At 39.1% G+C, this 25561-nt stretch overlaps 1 protein-coding gene across 1 annotated transcript in view; it reads right to left on the reverse strand.

Annotated features, from left to right (window-relative positions):
* Positions 1-22937, reverse strand: part of LOC122815312 (zinc-binding protein A33-like) — a 327419-nt gene extending 304482 nt beyond the window's left edge. The window contains exon 1 of the mRNA XM_044087695.1: positions 22504-22937. Coding sequence (XP_043943630.1) covers positions 22504-22920 — 417 coding nt within the window. The 5' untranslated portion in view covers positions 22921-22937. The remainder of the gene's footprint in view (positions 1-22503) is intronic.
* Between the last annotated feature and the right edge of the window lie 2624 nt (positions 22938-25561).

The following is a 25561-nucleotide window of genomic DNA, read 5'->3' on the forward strand; positions in this document are numbered from 1 at the left end:
GCACAGACAGCAAATATACCAAATGTGGAATCAAGGGATTTAGAGCTTGTCCGGATATTCAATGGCCACAAGGTAGACATAGTCATGGATGGGGCACCAACCCATCACTAGATTCCGGTGCATGTGCACACACACACACAGTCACACACTGACATGTGGCACCCATTCCTATCGGCAAAATAGAGGACTACCAATTCATCTGCTGTATGTCTTTGAGATGTGGAAGGGAAACACAGTGCTAAACAAAAAGTTCAACAGACAAAGTTCTGGAAATCCAGAGCTCTTTTGTCTATACATATATATATATATATATATATATATAATGTTAACTTTGCAAACTGACATTTCTTATCAAATCATCAGAATACCTATCATCTCTCTCTCCCTTCCCAGCTGGATACTGCAGTGCCAAGAACACTACCTGAATCTGGATCACCTGGGTCATAGTTATGGCTTCATGCCTTTATTTCATGGTACCACTTCTTCATAAGGCATCTTGTGTTATGCAGGTATGATATCTTGCACATCTGAGAAAATACAGTACCTTAGAATCTGTAACAAATATGGTTGTTTTTTTTTTTTTTACAAAAGAAGATGTAAAAAAGTTAGTAATTACTGACCTGTCTGATCCGTATTTTTATGTTATACCTGAGATACATAAAAATGTAAATAATCCCCCAGGTAGGCCAATAGTCTCAGGAATCCATTCTTTTGTGTATACTGTAGGGATTTTTTTAGATTCAGTTTTGAAGGAATATTTGGTTAAAGTTCCTGCAAATATCAAAAATACACAGGAGTTATGTAAAATGGTTAGCACAATAAAGTGGGGGGAAGACTACTACTGGGTTTCAGTAGATGCAAATTCACTTCATACATCTATTCAAAATAGATATGGTTTGGAAGCAGTTTTTGATGTCATGGGTGATGGTCCTAGAACACGTTTTATTATAAGGCTTATTGAGTTTCGATTGACTCATAATTATTTTAAATATGAGAATCGGATGTATTTGCAGAAAAAGGGGCACAGCAATGGGTGCCTCTTACGCAACTAAGTATGCTGTGATCTATATGGGTTATTTTGAAAAGTTGTTTATATATAGCACTGCCTTTTGGAAAGAAAAGGTGGAGTTATATAACAGATTTATTGATGATTTGTTTTTTTGTGTGTAAAAGTTTACGTTCTGAGTTTGAATATTTTATTATGTCCATGCTTTTATATGTCCAAGCTGGTGTGAATGACCTGAGACGTACCTCCCTGGACTACATGAAAAGAGACATAAAGGAGCTCTCTGAGCATGTAGCCCAGGCCGGTATGACCCTGACCTTGAGTAGCATCTTACCCTCACCAAGAATGATGCCACAATATGAAGACAAGATGATCAATTTCAACAACTGACTTAAGTACTGGTGTCATTCAAAGGGGATCCAATGCCTGTCAGCTTGGGATGATATGCTCGACAAGCCACGATGCTTCGCTAGGGATGGCTTGCACCTGTCACCCCTGGGCTTTCGGATATTGGCAAAGGCTCTTGCTACTCCCATAGTGCCTTTTTTAGGCAAGGCTCAAAAGACAAACCCACCTCCATAGGTATCACAAGGGATAAGAAACTAAGAGTAATGCTACTCAATGCCAGAAGTCTAAACCTCAAGATGCACGCACTCGAAACTCTCCTTAGCATGGAGAACATCGATATCTGTGCAGTAACAGAAACCTGGTTCAGGGCTCCCGAGAGCACCCCAGCACTACCAGGTTATACCTCATACCATGCTTTTCAGCCCCAAAACTTGGACCGAACCACAAAAGGAGGGGGAGTATCGATATTCATCAAAGATACCCACACCTCCAGGTTGGTGGCAAAGCACAAAGCATCAGAGACTATCCATGTGCAACTAACAGTGGATAAAACTGCCTTCCAGTTTATAGCCTGCTACAGACCACCCTCCCAAACCCAGGAACCCCACTTGGCCTTCCTGAGAACAATGGAAAATATGAAGGTCTCTCCAAACACCATTATATTGGGCGACTTCAACTACCCAAACATAGACTGGGAGCATTACTCTAGCTCCAACACCCTAGCCCAAAGGTTCTAGAATTTATAAACTCAAATGCTATGGAACAACTTGTTACCACTCCCACAAGAGGGGAAAACATACTGGACCTGATCATCACCAACATGGGGACTCTATGCTCCAGACCAGAAGTGTATCCCTCACTGGTAAGATCAGACCATAAACTAATCTCACTGGATATTCACATCCCGACCCCACCCCCTGCCCAGAAAACCACAGTGAACAACTTCTCTAAAGCAAATTTCACACTCCTCAAAACTGAGGTGGAATCCTTCAAAGCCCCCGGGCCTGTGGAAAATACGGCCCAGACTGCAGAATCCTTTATAAACGCATTCTATGAACACCTTCAGGAATGCATGGATCATGCGATCCCAAATAAAACCAAGACCCAATCCTCCAAAGGCAGACGTCCTGTCTGGTGGACCCCCACCATAAACAAACTATACAATAGAAGGAGGAAGCTACTAAATGATAGAGCAAAATCCCAAAAAGGGAAGGCATCACTGATCAGTATTAGCAAAAACTACGGGCACACATAAAATTGTCTAAGGCCAGCTTCGAGAGAAAAATTGCACAGGACACTAAGGATAATCACAAGGCTTTCTTTAGTTATGTTAGGAACCTGGGTGGTAATTCCCAGATATGCTCAGAATTAGTCCAAAATGACAAAAATACACCGAACCCACAGACATTGCCAACATCCTAGCTGACAGGTTCAGCGCAAACTTCTCCCCTCCCCACCAAAAGGGCAAATATCTATCCCAGCAGAGTGCTGCCCCCCTGACATCTCAGATGCTCAGGTAAGAGCCGCCCTCTCCAAAGCAAAAAACACAGCATCAATGGGACCAGACGGTGTCCCGGGCTGCATCCTACATGAACTCCAAGAAGAGCTAAACCCAAACATAAAACTACTGTTCAATCTCAGCCTTAATACAGGATATGTGCCCAAAGAGTGGCGTACAGCAACAGTGGTCCCTCTCCATAAAGGTGGTGCCTCAACGGATCCTGGAAACTATCGCCCCATAAGCCTGACTAGCTTGGTCTGCAAAGCTATGGAAAGGATCATCATGAACCTCATAAATAAAGATATTGGGGACCTACAAACACTGGATCCTACCCAGTTCGGCTTTGTTAAGGGCAGATCCTGCCTCTTAAACCTGGTTGATTTCTTTGAAACAGTCACCAAGGCCATTGACGAGGGGAAGGTGGTCCACACAGCCTACCTGGACCTCGCAAAAGCCTTCGATACAATACCCCACTCGGGCATTATAGATAAGCTCTCCAGCTTAAATATAAACCCCTATGTCACTAGATGGATTGCAAACTGGCTCAAGGACAGAACCCACATGGTTAGAATTGTGGAGCTATGTCAGACTCCAAACCAGTTACAAGTGGTGTCCCACAAGGCTCAGTCCTGGGACCTCTCTTGTTCGGTATATATTTCTCGGAGGTGCAGGCCAACACGGAAGGACTGTGGCTGACCAAGTTCGCAGATGACTGCAAACTGGGCGCCATAATCGACTCTCCAGCCGACACAAGCATCCTCCAAAAGGACCTCATAGAAACAGACAACTGGTGCCAGAGTCATGGCCTCAAGCTAAATGCCAAAAAGTGTATAGTCATCCCCTTTGGCAAAAACAAAGTGCCCACAAATTACCACATAGGTGGTAATCCATTAAGTACAGAAGAAGTAATTAGGGACCTGGGGACCCAAGTTGATAGCAATCTCTCATTTGACAACCACGTGGCCAAAGTGGTTAGAAAAACATTTTATATAGCCCACCTAATCATGAAGGGATTCACATCTAGATCAGGGACGTCATCGTGCCTCTTTACTCATCCCTCATCAGGCCCATAATTGAGTACAATGCCCCTTTTGGGATGTACCTTACCAGACACCTGTAGCAACTGGAAAGACCCCAAAAGTACCTCACCAAGAGGATCAAAGGGCTCAAACAGATGCCATATGCTGCCCGGTTAAAGAAACTCCAGCTCTACTCAGTGGCATACCGCCTGTTCAGAGGCGATCTGTGCCTGACGTATAAAGCCATGTCCAACCCGGAATTAATGGACATGCTGCACCTCAGAAAATCCAAATCCCATCGAGCCACGTGCTCAAGAGACTTGAACCTCAGCACTGAAATAAATAGGACATGCTGGAGGGACAGATTCATAACCCAGAGGCTCCCTTCACTCTGGAATAAAATCCCAGTCCAGGTTAGGCAGAGTCCCTCATTGACTCTCTTCAAGAGGAATCTTGATGAGTGGATGGGAGATCGTAGGTTTACCCCGGGTATCACTTCTGTGTCACTGTTAGACAGAGGCACAGTATACTAACCTCGAAAAAGGGCATAGCAAAATAAATTTAAAATGGGTGGTGAAAGCCAAACACATTCTGGCTAGGCTTATAAATGCCTAGGGCAGATAGCCTAGTATGAACCTATGAAACTATTAATGTATTGAATAATAATGTCCATGGTATCAAATTTTCAACATGTTTTGGTGATTCTGTGATACAGTTTTTGGATGTTGGATTTTATATGGACAAGTCTTTTGCTATTCAATATGAACCATTTAGAAAGCCCGCAGCAGTGAACAATTTTTTGTTCGCTGAAAGCATGCACCCTGTACAATTATTGGACTCTGCCACTAGGCGAGTTCAAGCGAATTGCTCGTAATACTTCTGAAGAGAAGTATGAGTTCAAGCGAATTGCTCATAATACTTCTGAAGAGAAGTATAAGAAATATTTTTGTTATAAACAAGGGGTAGGTTGTCAAAGGGATATGAGAAAGAAAAGTTAGGTAGTGATCTGAGACAGGTGTATACACGTGAAAGGGTTCAAACAACAAAAAGACAACAAAAAAGTAGAAACATGAGACCTACATATCATGGGCAAGATGTATATTTTGTTTCTAAACTTTCTCCTTTTTCATCAATTATGAAGGAGTTGGTATTGGAATTTTGGCATTTAGTGAGTCCAGATGAGGTAGTGGGGGATTTATTTCCCAGGTTGCTCAAGTTTTCTTATAGTAGATATTCCAACTTGAAAGAATTCATAGGTTAGTACTAAGCTAACTGCTCTTGCGAGCCATTGTAAGCCTAGCCAATTATCCCTTGTGAGACTCAAACCCTGCACCTTGTGTATGTAAGGCAAACACCTTAACCATTAGGCCACCCTCCCAACCCTTGTTAACTAAGGCCCTTTATTTTTCTGAGGATAGAACTGCGGGCTCCTTCGTTTGTGGAAAGAGTAAAGTTTGCAGAAATATTAGAAACACTTCAGGCACTTTTATTAAATGGACGTAAGTTTATTAGTAAAGGGAGATTTATGTGTAATTCATGTGGAGTGGTATATGCAATTGGGTGTGAAGTGACAAAGTAGTATATAGGGCAAACCAAAAGAGCTGTTAAAATTAGGATATTGGAACACTTACTTGATATTCACAATAAGAATTTTAGGAGTCCAGTGGCAGAACATTTTTGTACTGTGCAATGGTGTGTGTGTGTGTGTGGGGGGGGGGGGGGGTGGATGTCAGTACTTTCTTTATTAGTATTCTGACCAGACAATTTTTGTGAAGGATGGTGACCTTAAACAAAAATTGAATGTGCTTGACAGTAAAATGATTTTAAATTGTGGGACAGTGGTCCCTAGGGGGTTGAATTTGGAAGTAAATTATGTATATTTCATATAGATGTGTATAAAACCTGGTTCAAAGCTCCAGAGAGCACCCCTGCATTACCAGGCTATAATTCATACCACACCTTTCGGCCACCTAACCCGGAACGAAGCAGTAAAGGTGGAGGTGTGTCCATATTCATTAAGGATATCCAAACCTCCAGGCTAGTTGCACAGCATAATACATTCGAGATTATCCAAGTGGAACTAACTCTGGGCAAGACCGCAATCCAAATTGTAGCTTGCTACAGACCCCCCCACCATGCCTCAGGATTCCCACTCCTAATTTCTTGATACACTGGAAAGTATTAGGGTACAACCCAGCACCTTAATAATGGGCAATTTCAACTACCCCACCATTAACTGGGAAAACTACTCTTTTACTCAACGTTTTCTGGAATTCATAAATTCCAACGCCTTGGATCAACTTATTCACATCCCCACCAGGGGCAGCAATATCCTAGACCTGGTCATTACCAACATGGCCAACCGGTGTTCCACACCAAAGGTCAATTCCTTGTTGGTCAGATCCGACCACAAGCTAATCACCCTAGACATCCACATCCTGCCCCCACCCCCAAAAAAACTTCTCCAAAGCCAACTTCACACTTCTTAAGACAGAAGTGGCAAACGTCATGACACCTTTGCAGATGGACAATAGAGGTAAGACTGCTGAATCCTACACAAATGCACTTTATAAGCACTTACACGAGTGCATGGATCATGCTATCCCTAATAGAACCAAGATGCTATCCTCCCAAAAAAAGGAAGCCAATCTGGTGGTCCTCTGCCATAAACAAACTCTACAACAGAAGAAAGAAACTGTTGCAAAAAAAAAAAGAGTAAAATCCCATGATTGGAGTAACTCCCTGGTCAACCTCAGTAAGAAGCTGAGATCCCTCATAAAATCCTCCAAAGCTAGTTACGAAAACAATATTGCCACTGATTCTAAAGACAACCACAAAGCATTCTATAGCATGTCAAGAATCTAAATGGGAGCACTCAGATCTGCTCTGAGTTACAGCACAATGGCACTAAATATACAGAACCAACTGATATTGCCAACACCCTGGCAGATAGGTTCAGTGTTAACTTTACCCCCCTCTCACCCCCTAGAGGGCCCATCTCTATACCGGAAGAATGCAAAGTTCCTGTAATCACGGCTGCACAGGTAAAAAACACACTCTACAAAGCCAAGAACACAGCATCCATGGGACCTGACAGTATCCCAGCCTGCGTTCTACATGAACTACAGAATGAACTGGCACCCTACCTAAGTACCATGTTCAATCATAGCCTCACCTCAGGCTTTGTGCCCACTGAATGGTGCACCACGACGGTTATCCCACTCCACAAAGGGGGAGCCATGACGGACCCCGGGAACTACCGCCCCATTAGCCTGATGAGCCTGGTCTGCAAGGCCATGGAATGTATCATCATGGAACTCATAAAACAAAGACATTGGTAATCTACAAATTCTGGACCCTTCCCAGTTCGGGTTTGTAAAAGGCAGATCATGTCTCGTAAACCTGATTGACTTCTTTGAAGCAGTCACCAAAGCCATAGATGAGGGTAAGGTGGTTCACACAGCTTATCTAGATCTCACCAAGGCTTTTGACACCATCCCCCACTCTGGAATTATAGATAAGTTCACTAAACTAGGTATAAATCCGTATGTCACATGATGGGTTGTCAACTGGCTTATGGACAGAACCCACACTGTGAAAGTAGCAGACTCCAATCCGACTTCAGACTAGTGACAAGTGGGAGTACCACAGGGTTCAGTCCTGGGTCCTCTCCTGTTTGCGATCTACTTCTCTGAAGTACAGGCTAACACAGAAGGTCTTTGGCTAACAAAGTTTGCAGAGGACTGCAAACTAGGAGCCATAATCGAAACTCCTAACGATGTGGACATACTACAAAAGGGCCTCACTGAGACAGATGCCTGGTGTCAAAGCCATGACCTGAAGATCAATGCCAAAAAGTGTGTTGTCATCCCCTTTGGTAAAAGCTCTGTACCCATGAACTACCACATAAGTGGTAGTCTACTTAATGCCAAAAGTGTGATAAGAGACCTTGGGACACAGGTGGACAGTAATCTCTCCTTTGATAATCACATCACCACAGTGGTCAGGAAATCCTTCTACGTTGCTCTACTCATCACTCATTAGACCCATTATAGAGTACAATGCCCCTTTTGGTATGCACCTCACAAGACATCTACAACAACTGGAAAGGCCACAGAAATACCTCACAAAGAGGATTACTGGTCTCAAACAGATGCCCTACGCAGACCGTCTCAAAAAACTCCAGCTTTATTCCGACACATATCGCCTACTCAGAGGCAATCTCTGCCTAACATACAAAGTTATGCCAAACCCATAGCTGTTGGATATTCTCCATTTAAAGAAATCCCAATCCCTCCGAGCTACATGCTCTAGGGACCTAAACCTTGTCACCACAATAAACAGAACATGCTGGAGGGACAGATTCCTGTTCCAGAGACTTCCCATACACTGGAACAGACTACCTATCTATGTCAAACAGAGCTCCTCATTAGCACTCTTGAAGAAAAATCTCGATGATTGGATGGGAAATAGGAAATTCACCCCAGGGATCACTTCTGTGGCTCTGCTCGACAGGGGCATAGGAAAATAATTTTCTTGGGTGGCGAAAGCCAGGGTACCTTTTTGGCTAGGCTTATATAGGCCCTAGGGCTAATAGCCTAGTACCTATGTATGAACCTATGAACCTATATATATGAATGTATTAGTGGTACAATGTATCAATGTTGTATTTTTCAAATGTGTTCAAATATATAAATTTCATTTTTAAATATTTTCATTTTAAAGTCAGTGAATATAGAAGTATTGCGTATGTGTAGTTTTATATGGGTAGTTTGATATTAATGAGTATGGGGCACTAGTAAGTTAATGGGATGATTGATTAAGTGTTTAATAATGGGGCAACACCTGGTATAAATGAAGGATGTATTCCAGTGTAATATATCCTTTAAGGCGAAAGGCCGAGGTACCAGATCTGTGGTGCTAAGTAAAGAATTCATCTACAACTACAGCTGTTATGTTATTTCTTCTTTTGGATTGTTGTTGGTGATTTGGTGTCTTTGCAAACAAATAGGAGTACAATCAAGCTTTTTCTGTATCCACTGGATAATGCCGGTCTATAATTTAATACAGTATTTCTTGACATTCTCAACAGACTTGCTCCCTTTAGAAAAAAGACAGCTGCACAGTTTAATATACTACATTTTTGTATAGGTACTAAAAAATACTACGTACCACTGAGAAATTAGCTGAAGTACAAAGCTTCTTCTGCAATCTGCTCTAATGGCCATGAGCACGTATATTTCAGTACATTTTGAATTACTTAAAATAATCTCAGTGCATCAGATAAATTATTTTATTAACCCACAGTTAGTAGAAAAAGTACTTGATATTATGCAGAGAACTGATATTAGCTGTAATACCTTTACTTATCTGCCATCCTTTGCTTTCAATGAAATGCAGGCTACAACAATGCTAGCATACAAATAAGAAGCATTGAGTTTTCCAATAAAAGTGTGCTGAAATGGTTTTTCACAATTAATTCAGTCACCTGTTCTCTGTGTGTCTCTCTGCAGTACCATGGGTACTTCCAATACAACACACCTTTCCTTTTCTACCTCTATCTCACATTGTTTAATGCAGCTAAACATCACATATGTTTTGCTCTCCAGCAATATATGCAGCATTATCAGAAAATTGCAGGCTGTAAAGTACATCTGACTGGTGTTGTGTAGACAGGACATTTATCTGCAGCACCAGATATGCAAATTCAGACAGTGACTCAAGTGTTGGAGGGTTGTATGTGGGAGAGGATAATGTAACTGATGTTGTCTCTTCTATCTTATGGGGAAAGATGGGATTATCCCTATTACAGGAATGGCCTCTGGTTATTCTCCAGACAAAAGGGCATTCAGCAGCTGCCATGGATTGCCAAAAATAAATATCTCTATCCATAACCCCTTTACCCATATATATATATTTTTAACATGGAGTCTGGATGTCACTTCAACAGTGATAATCATCTAGAGCTAAAGTTTACACCGCCTGGAACCCATCCCAAAAAGAGACATCAGCACATGGAGTCATTTACAGATTGCTGCACAGGAGCACACAGCATGTTAGCATGGCAGAGTTAAAACAAAGAGAAAATCCCTCTTATCATGCTAAGATGGCCTAGACAGCTGCTCATTTTCTTGGTTCTTGTCACCCACTAAAAAAGGGATGTTTCCGGTTGCTTCCATTAGGAGTCAATCCATCATCATGGGCTACATGGGAAAGGTGGCAGAACCATCAACTGGCTGGAATGAAAGGGCCAATAAGGGGGAAAGCAGAGGTCAAATAACCTGAAGTCAAATGTCAGGATGAGGAGAACAAACACATGCCCTAAGTTTCAACTCACCATGAATGACAATGAATTTCCCCAACTTACATATTCCGAGTCAACACTCCTACACGGTGTGCCAACTACTGGACTAAAGACCTGTAAGTTCCTTTGCTTCAGACACAGTGAAATGGACATAATAATTACAAGCCTGCCATTATGACCATCACTTATACATGTTTCATAGTGATGTGAAGCAAAAAACTGACCCCCTGATTGAGTCTGACTGTTAACAATTTTGCAACCCCTGAAATACAGTGCAGTCCATGAAAGGAGCTCTGGGGATTATTAATGATGTATCCTTCTCAATGACTAGACTATAAGTGATTGCAACAAACTGGTAATTTTCCAGAGTCATTAAGAAACTGAAACACTTTTCCTTTTTCATAGTTCCATATCAGCTGCTGAATCATATCCCTGATGTCCTTATCCAAACTTGTTAAAAAGGCTAGCCTAATTATTTCATTACTGATAAATATATTCTAAAAACACACTGCAACTAGCTCAGTTTTCTAAAGCAGGTGCACCTTAACAAACAATTTTTATAATTTGTTGCTTATATGTATGACTTCTGAACAAGGTATGACACCTCTATTCATTTATTCTATGCTAATGTCTGTTGATATTATCCTAAAGAGCTTATTAGATTGGGGTCGCCTTGCATGTGTCACCTTTCTGAATTAAAAAAGAAAAGGCAGAATTACTGTGACTAGGAGTGCATGAATCCCATTGGAGTCAAGCAGAACAGTTTGCTTTGATCTGGTCTAAGTCTTATGCAAATGAATCAACAATCCTCCATTACAGAAGTAATAATATCTCTCAACAGTACCCTAGTGGCCAGTCTATAACGTTTATCTTGGTGTAATTCACAAAAAGCATTTCTATGAAGAAGCATAGTCCAAAACTTGTTTTTAATGTTTCTGTTATGCATGTTTATGAATAACTGCATTAGTCATTGAAGTCCTATGAATATGCTTGTAATCCACAACACTCTGATTACATCAGCTTTCTAACAACAGGGTTTGTAGAACAGTACCGGTTTGTTTGGGAATAACAGAAAAAGAGCAACATATCTACATTTAGAGAAGCATATTCCACTTATTGATATTAACATATATTTTGAGCATGATTCCAAAGAATTCAGTTATTCATCAAATTACTATGAACATAGCTGTAATCCATAACATTCTGTTATCATTCGTTATTTAAGAGCAGGGTAAGTAAAGCTTGCTAAATACTGTTATATGTCCAAGCAATTATTTGGTTAATATTGCACACTTTGTAAAAGTGAAATGCATCACAGGGAAGATGTATGTATTTTCCAAGTAACGTGCACTTTGGCAAGGAATATCATGGTCCCCACACATACCTTGCTGAGTCCCTTATGTATAGCAATATGTTCTGTTCGCAGAAGCTCTGTGCTATATAGCACTGTCCCACTGTCCGAGGAATGGATGCTCTCTGTTGCTGTTAATGTTTCTGAACACAATGCTGACAGGAATGTAATTTTCAAACTGCTTAGCTACATAACTAGCACATGTTCATATATTGAAATCCTAAGTCAAGATTCTTATTAGTAGACCATCCCCATCCAGATGAGGTCATAAAAATAAGCTTTCAGTACATTCAGTAGAGTCTTTTTTTGTTCAGACAGGATATTTTACATAGGCAGGTAGCTCAAAAAGTTAGAGTTTCAGTGTAGATTGTGGTTGCAGTTTGAATCTCATGTCCTCCAATCTGTGTTCAAAAATGTTCATACTTGTATATAACAACTTAATACAAGAGTAAACAGGGGACACAGACAATACATCTGGAAAAAAACAAGAACAACCTAGTCAAGCTACATTTCTACATGTTTTGTTTTTTTTTCCAACAACTTTATAGTAACTATGTACATGTATTTAATGTTCTAACTGAGATTTCATTTAGCGATGATTGTTATTTTACTACGTTTGTGAAATATATAGTTTAGGGAAACAGTTTTTCTTAACGGAGTTGTATTTGGTTCTAGCTTATGGTGAGGGTTACATCGCATTACAACAAAATTAAGGGTACGGACTAATGTCCGACATTATTCTTGGTTAAACTGGCCATATATATAATTTTGGGACGTTTTATTTAATTGACTTCCTTATTCTCCTAACCTTGGGACTAGAAATAACAGAAGACATCATAGGGACATATGGCTTATGAGACATTTTATTTAATTATGTGTTTGGGACTCTAAATACATGTGTTGTGTTTTTTTAACAACCTCACAGTGATTATGTACAGGTATTGAATGTTCTAAACCATATTCTATTTAGCGATGTTTGCTATTTACCACGATTGTGAATCATTGTTTAGGGAAACTGTTTTTTAAATACAGTGGTATTTGTTTCCAGCTGATTTTGAGGGTTATATTGCCCTACAACTAGATTAGGGTACGGATCAAAGCCCATTTTTCTTAGTTAAACTGGCCATTTATATCATTGGCGATTTATAAGTCATAAAGTTTGTTGGGATTTGGAGTCTTAACAACATTTGGAAAACAAACTACTTGATGGTTCTAGAATAACACTATGATTTTTGTATTAAGTCAATCCTGGTTGAACAATCTTCCACAAATTGTGACTGTGGCCTTATGATCTTTTTTGAATTTTTTCTACTCAATATTATAGTGCATTTATAAGAAGTTTTACACTATGGTGGTTTTGCCTATATATAGACAGGAGTCTTACATCAGGTATATTTGGTTTTGAAGAACATACATAGTGCTAGGATATTAGATTCTATATACAATTTAGAACAAAATAGGTTTCATTTAGTGGTTACACCATGTTATGGGTATTCAAAAGTTAGCCAATATTTTGAACTAACTTTTGACTAAAACACATTCTATTTTTATATGTATTGTGGTCAAACAAGTTTTTTGTATACACAGTACAACTTTCTGGTGAACAATGGTTAAGCCCTAATGATAACCTGTCTAGCATATTGTTTATAGGCTATATTTGTATTACAGATGATTTAATGTTTGAACTATACATGGTTGACAGGCTTAAGATGTTTATATGACTTGTCAAGTGGTCAACAATATACACAATATATATATATTGCATTTTATTAATGCTCATAGGACAACATTTGATCCAGGTTTTTACCAAGGTTTCTAACAAATCTAGCAATTGTCATACCTCATTGGTGTCATTCCATGACATGTAATGGTTGTATAATAGCAGTTGTCTATTATTGGCTGATTCTTCAGATATATATTTTCAGTGTCTTACTGATTTGAAATTGATCTGAGTGGCAGTTGGACATCTTAGTTTTGCTGATACTGTTTAGTGGGTCATTCTGGTCCTGCCCCTATCTATCATTTTTATGGTTCTTGCCATCCCTTGTAACATCATTTATTTTTTGTTTGTTCCTTGGATAATTGTAATTTGACATGGATTTAGACAAGATCTTGGAGGGGTTGTGTGCTGATAGGGAGGACTTGGCCATTTTTGGTGTTAACCAAGCCCCAAGCAGCAACCCCACTCAGCCTGTTACAAATCCCACAGATAATTGTGAGTTCTGTTTTCGGGATTTGGAAAAGGTCTGAAAGGACTGAGAGCCAATATTTGGCATCTTCGTCTATTCAAAGCCTATTTACATCAAAACATTGCACCTAGGGGACTACGGATAAAATTGCACCCATTTGTAAGCAGATCTGAAGAGAGGCTTAATGAAGAATGGGATGCGGCACTTAAAGAAGGATCCATGGTATTTGTGAAGATTCTGGCTTCTTATTATGAAAGAACAATAAATATATGTCTTTCTGAAGTCAAAAATCTAGCAAATATATGTAAAAAATATGAATCAAGTCCCAAATATTTTGAATATGTAGACAAGTTGTCCAAGGAACTAACATCATATGACAAAATTATCAAGGAAAGAAAAATAAAAAAGTTTAAAAGGGATAGCAATGACTATGAAAGGGGACATCCGTTTCAAGTGCAACGATCTGTGAGGTTTCAAGACAATGTTCCTACTATGGGCAGAGGCAGGTCCAGAAAAAGGCCCAGATCTATATTAAAAAACAGAGACCACTTTCAGACCAGTACCTCAGGGGAGGAGTCATCCAATACCGACGGTGAATATGCCAATACTGACAATTCTCCACTCAAAAAGAAAACCAATACACATTACCCTTTAGACATGGTAGGAAATCCAGAGGGGGGAGGAAACATAGAAACAAACACATCTATAGATTCAATGACAGGACTGATTCAAGCACTACTCAAGTAGACACACAAGTTTATGAAAATGTGTTGAATTTATCGGATTATGTTTTAACATCAGAACAAAAACAAATTCTTAATAAAGGGTTAAACTTTGTTCCCAGTTTCTTTTGTGATGAATACCAAACCTCATTAGATGTTATTGATTTTTGTCGTAGACTAAATCTTAAACTGTTTTTTTCAGAACAGGATAGTTCTAATGTTCAAAGATCTACTGATTTCACCTTCCACAAATCAACATTCCAGCCACCTATGAATAAGAATGTAGCGATATTTCAACAAGCGGTGCTAAAGGATTTACATTTTCCTCTTTTTGAGGTTGCTACTGGTAGGGACAATATCAGTTCTAATGAAAGAGTGGCTTTGTCTGAACTTAGAAATAATCGCAACATAGCAATAGTTCAAGCTGACAAAGGGGGTGCAGTGGTAATCTTAAACATGGACTTTTACATAAATGAGGGTTTACGACAACTATCTGACAAACAATGCTATATGAAAATGGACATTGATCCAACCATGACTTTCAAAAAAGAAATTGATGTCTTTTTACAATCTGCATTTGAGGAAGGTATACTCACTAATAAAATGGTTCAACATCTACAGGTTAAGGAACCGGCTAGACAAATTTTGTATCTTTTGCCCAAAATACACAAATCCCTTACACATCCACCAGGTAGGCCTATAGTTTCTGGTCATGGTTCTCTCACAGAACCCCTGTCTGCTTTTCTAACCCAATATTTAAAACCACTATTGACCTTGGTGAGAGCAAGAATTCAAGATACCACACAATTTTTGCAAATAATTGAGGATTGTCAACTAGAACCCCATTGGATAATGTGCACTCTGGATGTTAAATCCCTCTATACCAGTATTCCACATTGGGCAGGGCTTCAGGCTGTTGAATATTGGCTTGTCAAGTCAGAATTATACTCTCCGGGTTTCAACACTCTACTCATTTGTCTCACGAACATGTTTTAAGTAAAATGTGTTCTACTTCCAGGGTGATTGCTACTGGCAACTTCAAGATACGGCCATGGGGGCTTCTTTTGCCCCATCTATGCAGATCTTTTTATGGCCTACCTTGAGGAATGTCTGATCTATAACCCTTTACACAATGTATATCTTGTTGAAATAGACATATGGAGAAGATATTTAGATGATTGTTGGATGGTGTGGCGTGCAGATGCAAACTACTTACAAGAATTTTTGGAACATCTGAATAACAACATTTGGGGTATTGAATTTTCTATTACATTCCATAGGGATGAAATAACCTTTTTGGATGTTACAGTATATCGTAATACAGACAACACACTTAATACAAGAATTTTTCGAAAATATCCCCAGTTTAACACTTTGCTACATGCACATAGCATGCATCCACGCCACACCATCCGGAATATCCCTAAATCTCAATATCTTAGAATTCGGAGAATTAATTCATGTTTACATGACTACTCTACAGCCAAAACTGATTTATTCAACAGATTTTTAGATCGTGGTTATAGCATTTCTGATATAGAATTAGCTAAAACATATTCTGACAACCAAGATAGAAAGTCATTGTTGGAATATAGGGACAAAAATCAAAATGCCAACAACTCTAAAATGAGATTAATTACGACACTGGGCAAAAACCATCAGACTGTTAGGCAAGCTGTGAACCAAAATTGGAATATTTTACTAGCAAATGATTTTTGAGGGAATATTAGATAAACAATGTTCATTTTCATTCAGACGTGGTAAAACATTAGGCACCCTATTTTCACATTACAAACATAGAGAAAGTGGGGCAGCCAAATATAAACAACTCACCATATTGGAGGACGAATTGTTGGGAACATTCAAGTGTGGACATTGTGTTTCCTGTGCTCATGTTAACCAGTTGAAACAATTTACAAGCTCTAATACTAGCAAAGTGTATGACATCAAAGTGTTTGGTAATTGTTCCACTAGCTGGGTCATCTATTTGGCCACATGCCAATGTAAATCCTTCTATGTTGGCAAGACTTCACGTTCATTACGCATTAGAATTGGGGAACATCGTAGCGACATACGGAATCACAAGACATCTAATGCTTTATATTTACATACAGTCAAACATCCCACTGCCCAGTTTATGTTTACAATCATTGATAAAATTACAGGGAATAGACAAAACCAGATAGGTTGGCAAGGTATCTTGAGCCACAAGGAGAGATATTGGATAACACATTTAGGAGCCCTTTTTCCCCCAGGTCTTAATGACCATTTATAAATCATGTATATGTTATTTTTATTTTTAGTTATTTATATATTTTTTTGTTTGTAATTTAACATCATAATATATGTCAACAACATGTTACTTTTTGTTTCATGTCAATTTGGTTTGTCACTAGAACCATATTTTGCATACTTTGATATTGTATGGGGATATATATGATTTTCCCCATTTCACAGTGCAATGTTGCTTTAAATTTGAATTGAGTGCTTTATGCAAATGTCTATACTGCCATTGGTTTGTTCACAGATTTAAACAAATGTTGACCATGTATTTTTGGAAGATTTTGACTCACTGATGAAGGCTGGTGCCGAAACTAGTATGAGTTTTTCGAATTAGGACATTTTTTGTCCTTTTGTTGCCTCACAATAAATGGTGATACTATCCTGCTGGCTTTTGGTGTTTTCATACAAGGTTGGTTGGCCGTGCAGCCGTACGTGCGAGGGTTTGGTGTTTGCTATATAGCACTGTCCCACTGTCCGAGGAATGGATGCTCTCTGTTGCTGTTAATGTTTCTGAACACAATGCTGACAGGAATGTAATTTTCAAACTGCTTAGCTACATAACTAGCACATGTTCATATATTGAAATCCTAAGTCAAGATTCTTATTAGTAGACCATCCCCATCCAGATGAGGTCATAAAAATAAGCTTTCAGTACATTCAGTAGAGTCTTTTTTTGTTCAGACAGGATATTTTACATAGGCAGGTAGCTCAAAAAGTTAGAGTTTCAGTGTAGATTGTGGTTGCAGTTTGAATCTCATGTCCTCCAATCTGTGTTCAAAAATGTTCATACTTGTATATAACAACTTAATACAAGAGTAAACAGGGGACACAGACAATACATCTGGAAAAAAACAAGAACAACCTAGTCAAGCTACATTTTGCACTGTGTGAGTCCTTGAAACCTCTTGTAAAAGAGGATTATGGGATATATGCAAATAACCACTTAAGGACACCAGGTGTTTCAGCTATATGATGGTTCTTAATACTCATGACTTTTTTTTAAGTTGATTAATGGACAAATTCAGGCCAATGAAGTCAAATCCCATTAGCTGTGGGCATTCGTGTTTCAGTACTGTTATGACATTATCAGCACATTATAAGTGTGTGAGACTTACTGCTGTTTCAATGTGTGCATGACACACATTAACACATTACACTTCCCTCCCACATTCCACCGTCCATGCACTATCACAGTCAACCTGCAGCCAATGCTGCAAGACATAATCCACAAACATTTGTTCGCTGGGGCAAATGACAGCCAACATGTTATCCACACTCCGTCATCAACAATGTCACATAACCTGGAATTGTGCTCTGCCACATTAGGCATGCACAATAGGCAGACACATAACTCCACATGTGCCCTGGATGACAGTTGTCATGATGTCCCACCAGCAAGATGAAGCACTGAGTGTCACAGGGTGGCAACACTGATGCCATGTGGGATCACACACAGGCACATCCTGTCCATGTGCAGTCCCTCCCTTCCAACTGCATCAAACAACAATGCAGCATCAATCTATATACAGTGTTACAGACAACACACCCCTTAATAATGCACTACACCGTGTTTGTTGCATTCAGCACTTCCACATCCACTACACACTGGCAACGGTTCATACCCTCCGCAAACAGCTGCACACATCAACAGAATGCACATATATGTGCAAATAGTTGGATACATACTGACACACAAATATACCACTGACCTGCAAGCACCCACTGAGCCACTGCTGATGTGCTCCAATGATGCCTACAGGAGTGTACTTCAGTCTGAAATAAGCAGGGTGGTTGCCATACACCTAGGCCTCTCCATTTGACTCCCCATGACAGCACACATGCATGTGCCTGTAACCTCCAGCTTGCTCACCTGTGCATGCTGATGTGACACGACTGCACACCACTGTGCATGTGTATTCCAGACATGTCCACTTCCATAGAAATCAGCAATCAGTCTGGTCATTTGGCATACATTTTCCATTTAATTCAATGTACTCCTGTTTTGTCTATTTATTTATGGGCTTATTTTTTGAAATGGTTAATTGCACACACGTGTCTTTTTTGTAAATTGTTAATTGCATACATACATTAATATATTGGTATGCATGCTGTTTGGTAATTTCATACAGGGAGGGACTCCCCACTCTGAACGAACAGTACATAATTCATCAGGTAATATATGAATGCTATAAGTGAGCAAGCTTAGAATGAGCAGAGTACCAAGAAAGGACATACAGTCTTAAACCTAAGGTACAAAAGTGCACAATGATCAAGGTTTGTTTTATATTTCATATTTTACATACATACATGTGTATATCCTTGATCTGCTAGGACATAGAAAAATGATTCCACACCCCCATTCCCCCAACAAAGAAAAAACATGATCTGCAATGTGTTTGATTTTGTCAAAAAGTCATATCTCTCACATTCTATATAAAACTTAATTTCAACTCAGATCACCTTCCAAAATTACTTTTAATTCTTTAAATCCTTCCCAATTTCCAGTACATCCACTACTCCTAAATCACTACAGAATTGAGTGCTCTCTGGATAATGTACCTCCTGATCTTTACAGCCCATATTACTTAAATGCCCTCTCTTCTTGTATGTAATTCCATTAATCAAGCCTCTACCTGTTAGAGTCTGTTTCAGTTATAAATAACAGGTATGTGCATGCTCTACAATACAAGATCTCAGAGAGAACTACCAGCAGCAGTAAATGTATGGATTCTCATGTATGTATCTTCAGAGCAACTAATATATCTTTTCTATCCTTCTTTGGAGTTTTCATCTCAAGACCAATTTTTTGATACACAATACAGTAAAAATACAAATTATGATACGTAACATTTATGACTTATACTGCTATGTCATCAATCATATGCAAATTTGAATTGGTGCTGCTACCTCAAGTTCTTAGTACTTGTATATTATAGAATTACTTGCATATTCACAGAGGTAATCGATTTTACAAAATATCTGTTCTTTTTTTTTTTGCTTAATGTTATAATTTACATTAACTTTAGTATTCATTAACTTTGTAAGATAAGTAGTATCTAATCACGTTTTTGTTTTTGAACTTTTGCATGGTATAACAATGTAAACATGGCATTTTGGTATACTTTCTCCCCCTTAATGTGAATATTGTAATTTAACTGTCAAAACTAGATTTTTTATACATCCAAGCAGCTTCACAAATGGTAAAATGGGCTTGCATCTTTGAGTGAAGATTTTTTTCTCTCTTTTCTAAATAAATAAATAAATAATCAACTTAATTTTAGTTCTCAAGCTCCACTTCTTTCCTTCACACTGAAACATTTTAAAGAAGCAAAAGCAGCTCTGATATCTTCTCAGCTGCTAGTTCAGTTTTCTGATCTCAAGCTCAGTCCCCTTAGTGCATACAGGGACATCCCTGTTATTGGGCTGAGGGGTATGCATGTCCTGACTCGGGGTCACAAGTGTTGTTGGCTACTATTTAAATACTGGGAAAAAAATAAAAATAGGAAAATAAAATGGTAAACGTATAATTCTTAGACATGGATCTTATTGCTATCCAAGGCAGATAAGGCGACCACACCCATGTCAGACACAAAGTGACAAAGAACAACTGCAAATAACCCTACCAAACCACATCTGATATGCTTAGCATGCCTACTGGTTATATTTTACTCTATGGGGCTTCTGCAATGGTCAGAATCTCAAGTGGTATCAAAAAGACTTCACAAAATAGTGTCAGCAGAATATAAGAAAATGAGTCTTGGATTCAGAAAGCAGCAACCTGAAGCACAAAAAGCAAAATAAACTCATTTAGTGGCACTGCAACTATAGCAGGCAGTGACGTCATGTACTGAGGGCCATGTGACTGCTCTGAAATGGCTGCCATTAACATGCATTTGAAATAAGCACTGAAAGCAGTCCCCTCTGCTTCGCCAATGAAATCACACATGATTGCATTAGCTAATTGATGCTGAGCGGACTGATGACAGAACAGTGCAGCTGTTGTTCCACTTGTATTCCACAACTTCCTTACCAACAGCAAAGTAGAAAAAAACAGTCTGTCTTCTGAGATGGTGTATCCTCTAGAGAGCAGAAACAAAAGTGACAGTGATCATCAAAATTATGCATGTTGTGGTCCCCTTTGGATTTTGCCCTCAAAAAAAGAGAAAGAGACTGGTACACTAGCTCAAGGAAAGCTCAGACTTCAATGGAAAAGCACGGACTGATCCTCAGTGACAGCCAGTCTTTGTTTAACAGCACACAGAAGGACAGGTACATATGCACTGCAGCATTCAAGTTCAGCCTGTTCAAAAAAAAAATTCCAGTTCCCAAACAGGACAGTGGTTCTTCGTAGAAAGCGTAAGGTGGAGAACCCTTTTGTTTTGTCATCTGTGCTAAGCCACAGTCCCAACTATCGCCAAGTTAAGCTGTGCTAAGATGGTGTAAGCATGCTCTAGGACTATGGAACAATAGATAACCATATCAAACAGATGCCCAATATAAATCTTTCAGATCTGGATGCTCACTAAGAGAAGGTGAGTTGTGTTTCTTCTAAAGTTATATTACTGCCTTGATCAAGAAAAAGTTGGTCTGCAGGATGCCCCACATATGGAGGACTGCCCATCTACTTTTCTAATGTAGTTGCAGTTCTAGCACAAGACTTGTACTGTAACATAGTGTCTTTAGGGACACCTGATTCCCTTGAGATGTGACCACAACTAGGAAATAGCCCAGTGCTGGAGCCACAGTGCTACCCATCATACAGACAGAAGTGCATCCTCCACTGCCTATTCAGCTACCACAGCACTCCCTGATTGTTCAGCATCTCTAACAAGGCTCATGATTCCTCAATGCCTCTGGGAAATTATATACCAAAAGGAACAGGCCTCAAATGAAAGCACTCAGCTTCAACCAGAGACCATTGGCAACCACTCGCACCTCACACTATGTATGCTTACAGGCATCAGTTGTCCATTCTACTGTACCATCCTCATCCACCATCTGCCCTTTTACAAGGTAACATCCTAACAGAGGTAACTGCCCTCTGGCAATGCAAGGTTTCCCAGAACCTGGAGTGCCATGATCACAGTCCTCAGCTAAATGAACTTCAGTGATGAGAGTCCAATAACATTCACTCCAACCTCATAACATCTGAATTTACAGCTATTTCCCCTCCATTCCACGTTACCATCCTTACGCATTGTGTGTGTCCTTTTACATCCCAGCACTTTCTGAGAAAATGGTGCGAAAGGTGATAACCTCTCTGTTATACTTCCATTTTCACACAGAATTCTTATGTTGAAAACGAGCTAGTCCTTTCAAAACAGTACACATGGCAGTATTTAACAGATGAAATAGTGGGGTTTGACACATAACAAAAACTGTAACATATGTGCATTAACAAATGGCAAATAAATAAATGTGCATAATGAAAAGAGACAGAAGAAGAATACATTACCAGAGTCACCTTAAACAGTTTGAGATCTCAGAGAAAAGGCAGAAAACAACCAGACTGAGTACAAAAAATGTGAGTTCAGCAGTAATTGTTAAAACATAAGAACTGTCATGAGAAGAGTGAAGAATACAGAAAACACTGCAGTAATTCATTCATAATTATGGACAGCAGATTATGATAAGTTTCTGAATTTGCTGTAAAGTTTTTTTTTATTTTAATGTTAACTATAAAGGGAAAAAAATAAAGTCATGGCAGCAGGAATCCCAAGATGCCAGAAGTATAAAAAAAAGGTAATGCTGAACTTTGTAAATCAGCAGTGTTCATTTACCTTGTACTTGCTAACTGCTTTCTGCACTGTTAGGAAGTTGTGACCACGATGTTCTGGAACACACATTGGGCAAACCAAACTCTCATCATCCTCACAAAACAGTTTCAGGCTTTCTTCATGTTCTCTACAGAGATCATCTCCTTTTTTCTGTTGTGGGTCTGCTTCTCCTCTCTGACACTGTATTTGCACTTTTTTAATTGCATTTGCTAGCAGTCTGCTCACTGCATATTTCCTGGCTGTGAATTCCTCTCTGCACTCAGGACAGGAAGGTTGTTTCTCACTGTCCCAAACTCTGTCAATACAAGACCTGCAGAAATTATGTCCACACTCCAGTGTCACTGGAACATTTAACAATTCAAGGCAAACTGGGCAAATAAATTCCTCCATAAACTCTACAGTTTGTTCACTAGATGCCATTGTAAGCACAGACTGAGTCAAAGTTTCACTTTCATTTATCAAGAACAGGAAATTTATTGCAGAGACCGCCTTCATTTAAAGGCACAACACATATATACAGGGAACCAATGATTTTTATCCCATTACATCACACAGACTGGGAGACAAATTCTGGTAAAGAGAATCCAAAACATCAGTGTGACGTAATCAGTGATCTGTTTTTGTAAATGGTACAGATGTACACCATAATGACTGTTACAACAACATCCTTCAAAAAAAAAGTAACAACAAATCCAGCTGAGATACCACCTTGGTTTAAAGGCTTCTCTTATGTTTCCCCTTTCCTTGTTTTCTGCTTTTATACTTTGTGACTTTGAAGAAATAACATAGTGATGCCCTGTTCCCAGAAATGATTTTATCACAATTTGAAAACAGAAAAAAAAGATTACTACCTTTCCCACTGGCTCAGGTAACACCCACAATTTTGTGATACTATTTTTTTTAAACTGATATTCATAGTATTGAGTTGTAGAGTTCTGATCCATGTCCTGTTCCACAACACATTGCACAGCAAGACAAGCCCGATGTCTGTGTAAGGATTAAATTACATAAATCACACCAGGCACACTTTGTCAATGCAGTATATTGTGGGTCAAATCAGGTAGTCATTATAGCATAGTAAAGGAGTATCAATACCATAGTTTACAAGACAAGATTTTTAACCTCTACAGAGGCCTAATGGAACAATTGGGACAATATGGAGCCATATTTTATTTTCATTTTTAAACTGAAAATAGCTTCAGTGAAAGTATGGGACTTCATTAGCTAGACCAGTGCTTTAGGGACGCTCCCAGAAAGAGTCACCTGTACTTTGTGTGTTTTTATTGGTTAATGAAGAATGAACAAATAAATGTAGTACTATAGCAATAACCCACGCCTGGGTGTGGGTAATGCTGGATTTACCCACGGTTGGCGTGGTTTGGTCCCGAGGGCGAAGCCCGAGGAACCAAACAAAGCCAACTGTGGGTAACATAGCATTACCCACACCCAGGCGGTTATTGTATATATGACATTATTTAAGAAAAGAAACTATTACTTTTCTTAAATAATGGCATAGTATAATGCCTGTTTACTGCCCTTCCGCAGATGTCTGGCATCCGTGGCAGTTCTGATGTACTGCGCGCCTGCGCAGTACATCAGAGTTGTGGCAAAGCAACGGAGAAAGCAAGATCTCCGTTGCTTTTTTTTACTGTTTTCGCTATGTTAAATGGGTTTAACATAGCGAGACAGTTTTAAAATAAGCAACGGAGATGTCTGTTGCTTATTTTAAAACTGTCTCGCTATGTTAAACCCATTTAACATAGTGAAACAGTAAAAAAAGCAACGGAGATCTTGCTTTCTCCGTTGCTTTTTTTTAAAAACCTGTCTCGCTATGTTAAATGGGTTTAGCATAGCGAGACAGCTTTAAAATAAGCAACGGAGATCTCCGTTGCTTATTTTAAAGCTGTCTCGCTATGTTAAACCCATTTAACATAGCGAGACAGTGTTTTAAAAGTAGAGTTATACTAATGGAAAAAAGTCCGGGCGACCGGACCTTTTTCCATTAGTATAACTCGATTTACAATGTGCACGCTGGCCAATCAGCGTGCACGTTTTGGGGGGTCATGGTATAATAATATTTCTAGCCTGATATTCTTTGTGACTGTACGAGCAAGTTTCAATAATATGTGAAAGATAAAGGAATTATCAAATCTCATTTTAAAAAGTTTCCATCTCCGAATTAAGAAAGTGAAGAAAGAATCACTTAAAGTACCTTAAGAATACAATACTTAGTAACAATCAGAAAGATGCAGGGTGGTATTTATAGTCCTGGGCTTCCCAAATACCTTACTGTAATCTTAGAATGGCAGTACTAGATGCATATGTAAATAAGCTCAGAGGAGGTTATTTCTGATGAATAAGCAAAAGTGAAGCCTTTTTTGAAAACACACCCATTTCATGCAAATGACTAAGTTATATAAAAATCAACATTAAGAACTTGATAATTAGTTCACAAAAGTGTAATAATTTGTATTCCTATTTTTTGTTTGAATATTATGGGAGTGCAAGGCTAAGCACAGCCACACTTAAAAGCTTTAAGGAAAGCTACATACTGCACAGTAATTAAAACTTATTTTTTTAAGAAAAGAAAGAGACATGCAATGGTTTATATAGGGTTATCCTTTTGTGGACACTGTTGGATTCATTAAAGAACAGAAGGGGGGGGTGACAGGAAATACCGATACCAAAGCATAGTAGGACTCTCTACCTGACTCCTCCACCTTCCTCCGTTCCCTTCTTTACTTACCTTTGGAGGCAAAGACTCATAAGTTACGTGTTTATATTAGAATTATCACAGCATGACTGTCATCCTTCCCGGTCCCCCCCCCCAATTTTTTTTTTTTTTTTTGCACACAATCCCCGTTTTGCACACAGTCCCTTTTTGCACACAATCTCTTTTTGCACACAATCCCCTTTTTGCACACAATCCCTTTTAGTATGCACACGGCACCACAAGGCTATTACTGTCTGACTAATTTACCTTATGTAACTGCGATTGTAATGTTAATGAAAATGCACACAGCACCCTGCTTGTTCACACTTTACTATTGGAAAGGAACTG

This window comes from Protopterus annectens, chromosome 11.part0 (assembly GCF_019279795.1).
Source record: "Protopterus annectens isolate FY-2018-M chromosome 11.part0, PAN1.0, whole genome shotgun sequence".
NCBI lineage: Eukaryota > Metazoa > Chordata > Ceratodontiformes > Protopteridae > Protopterus > Protopterus annectens.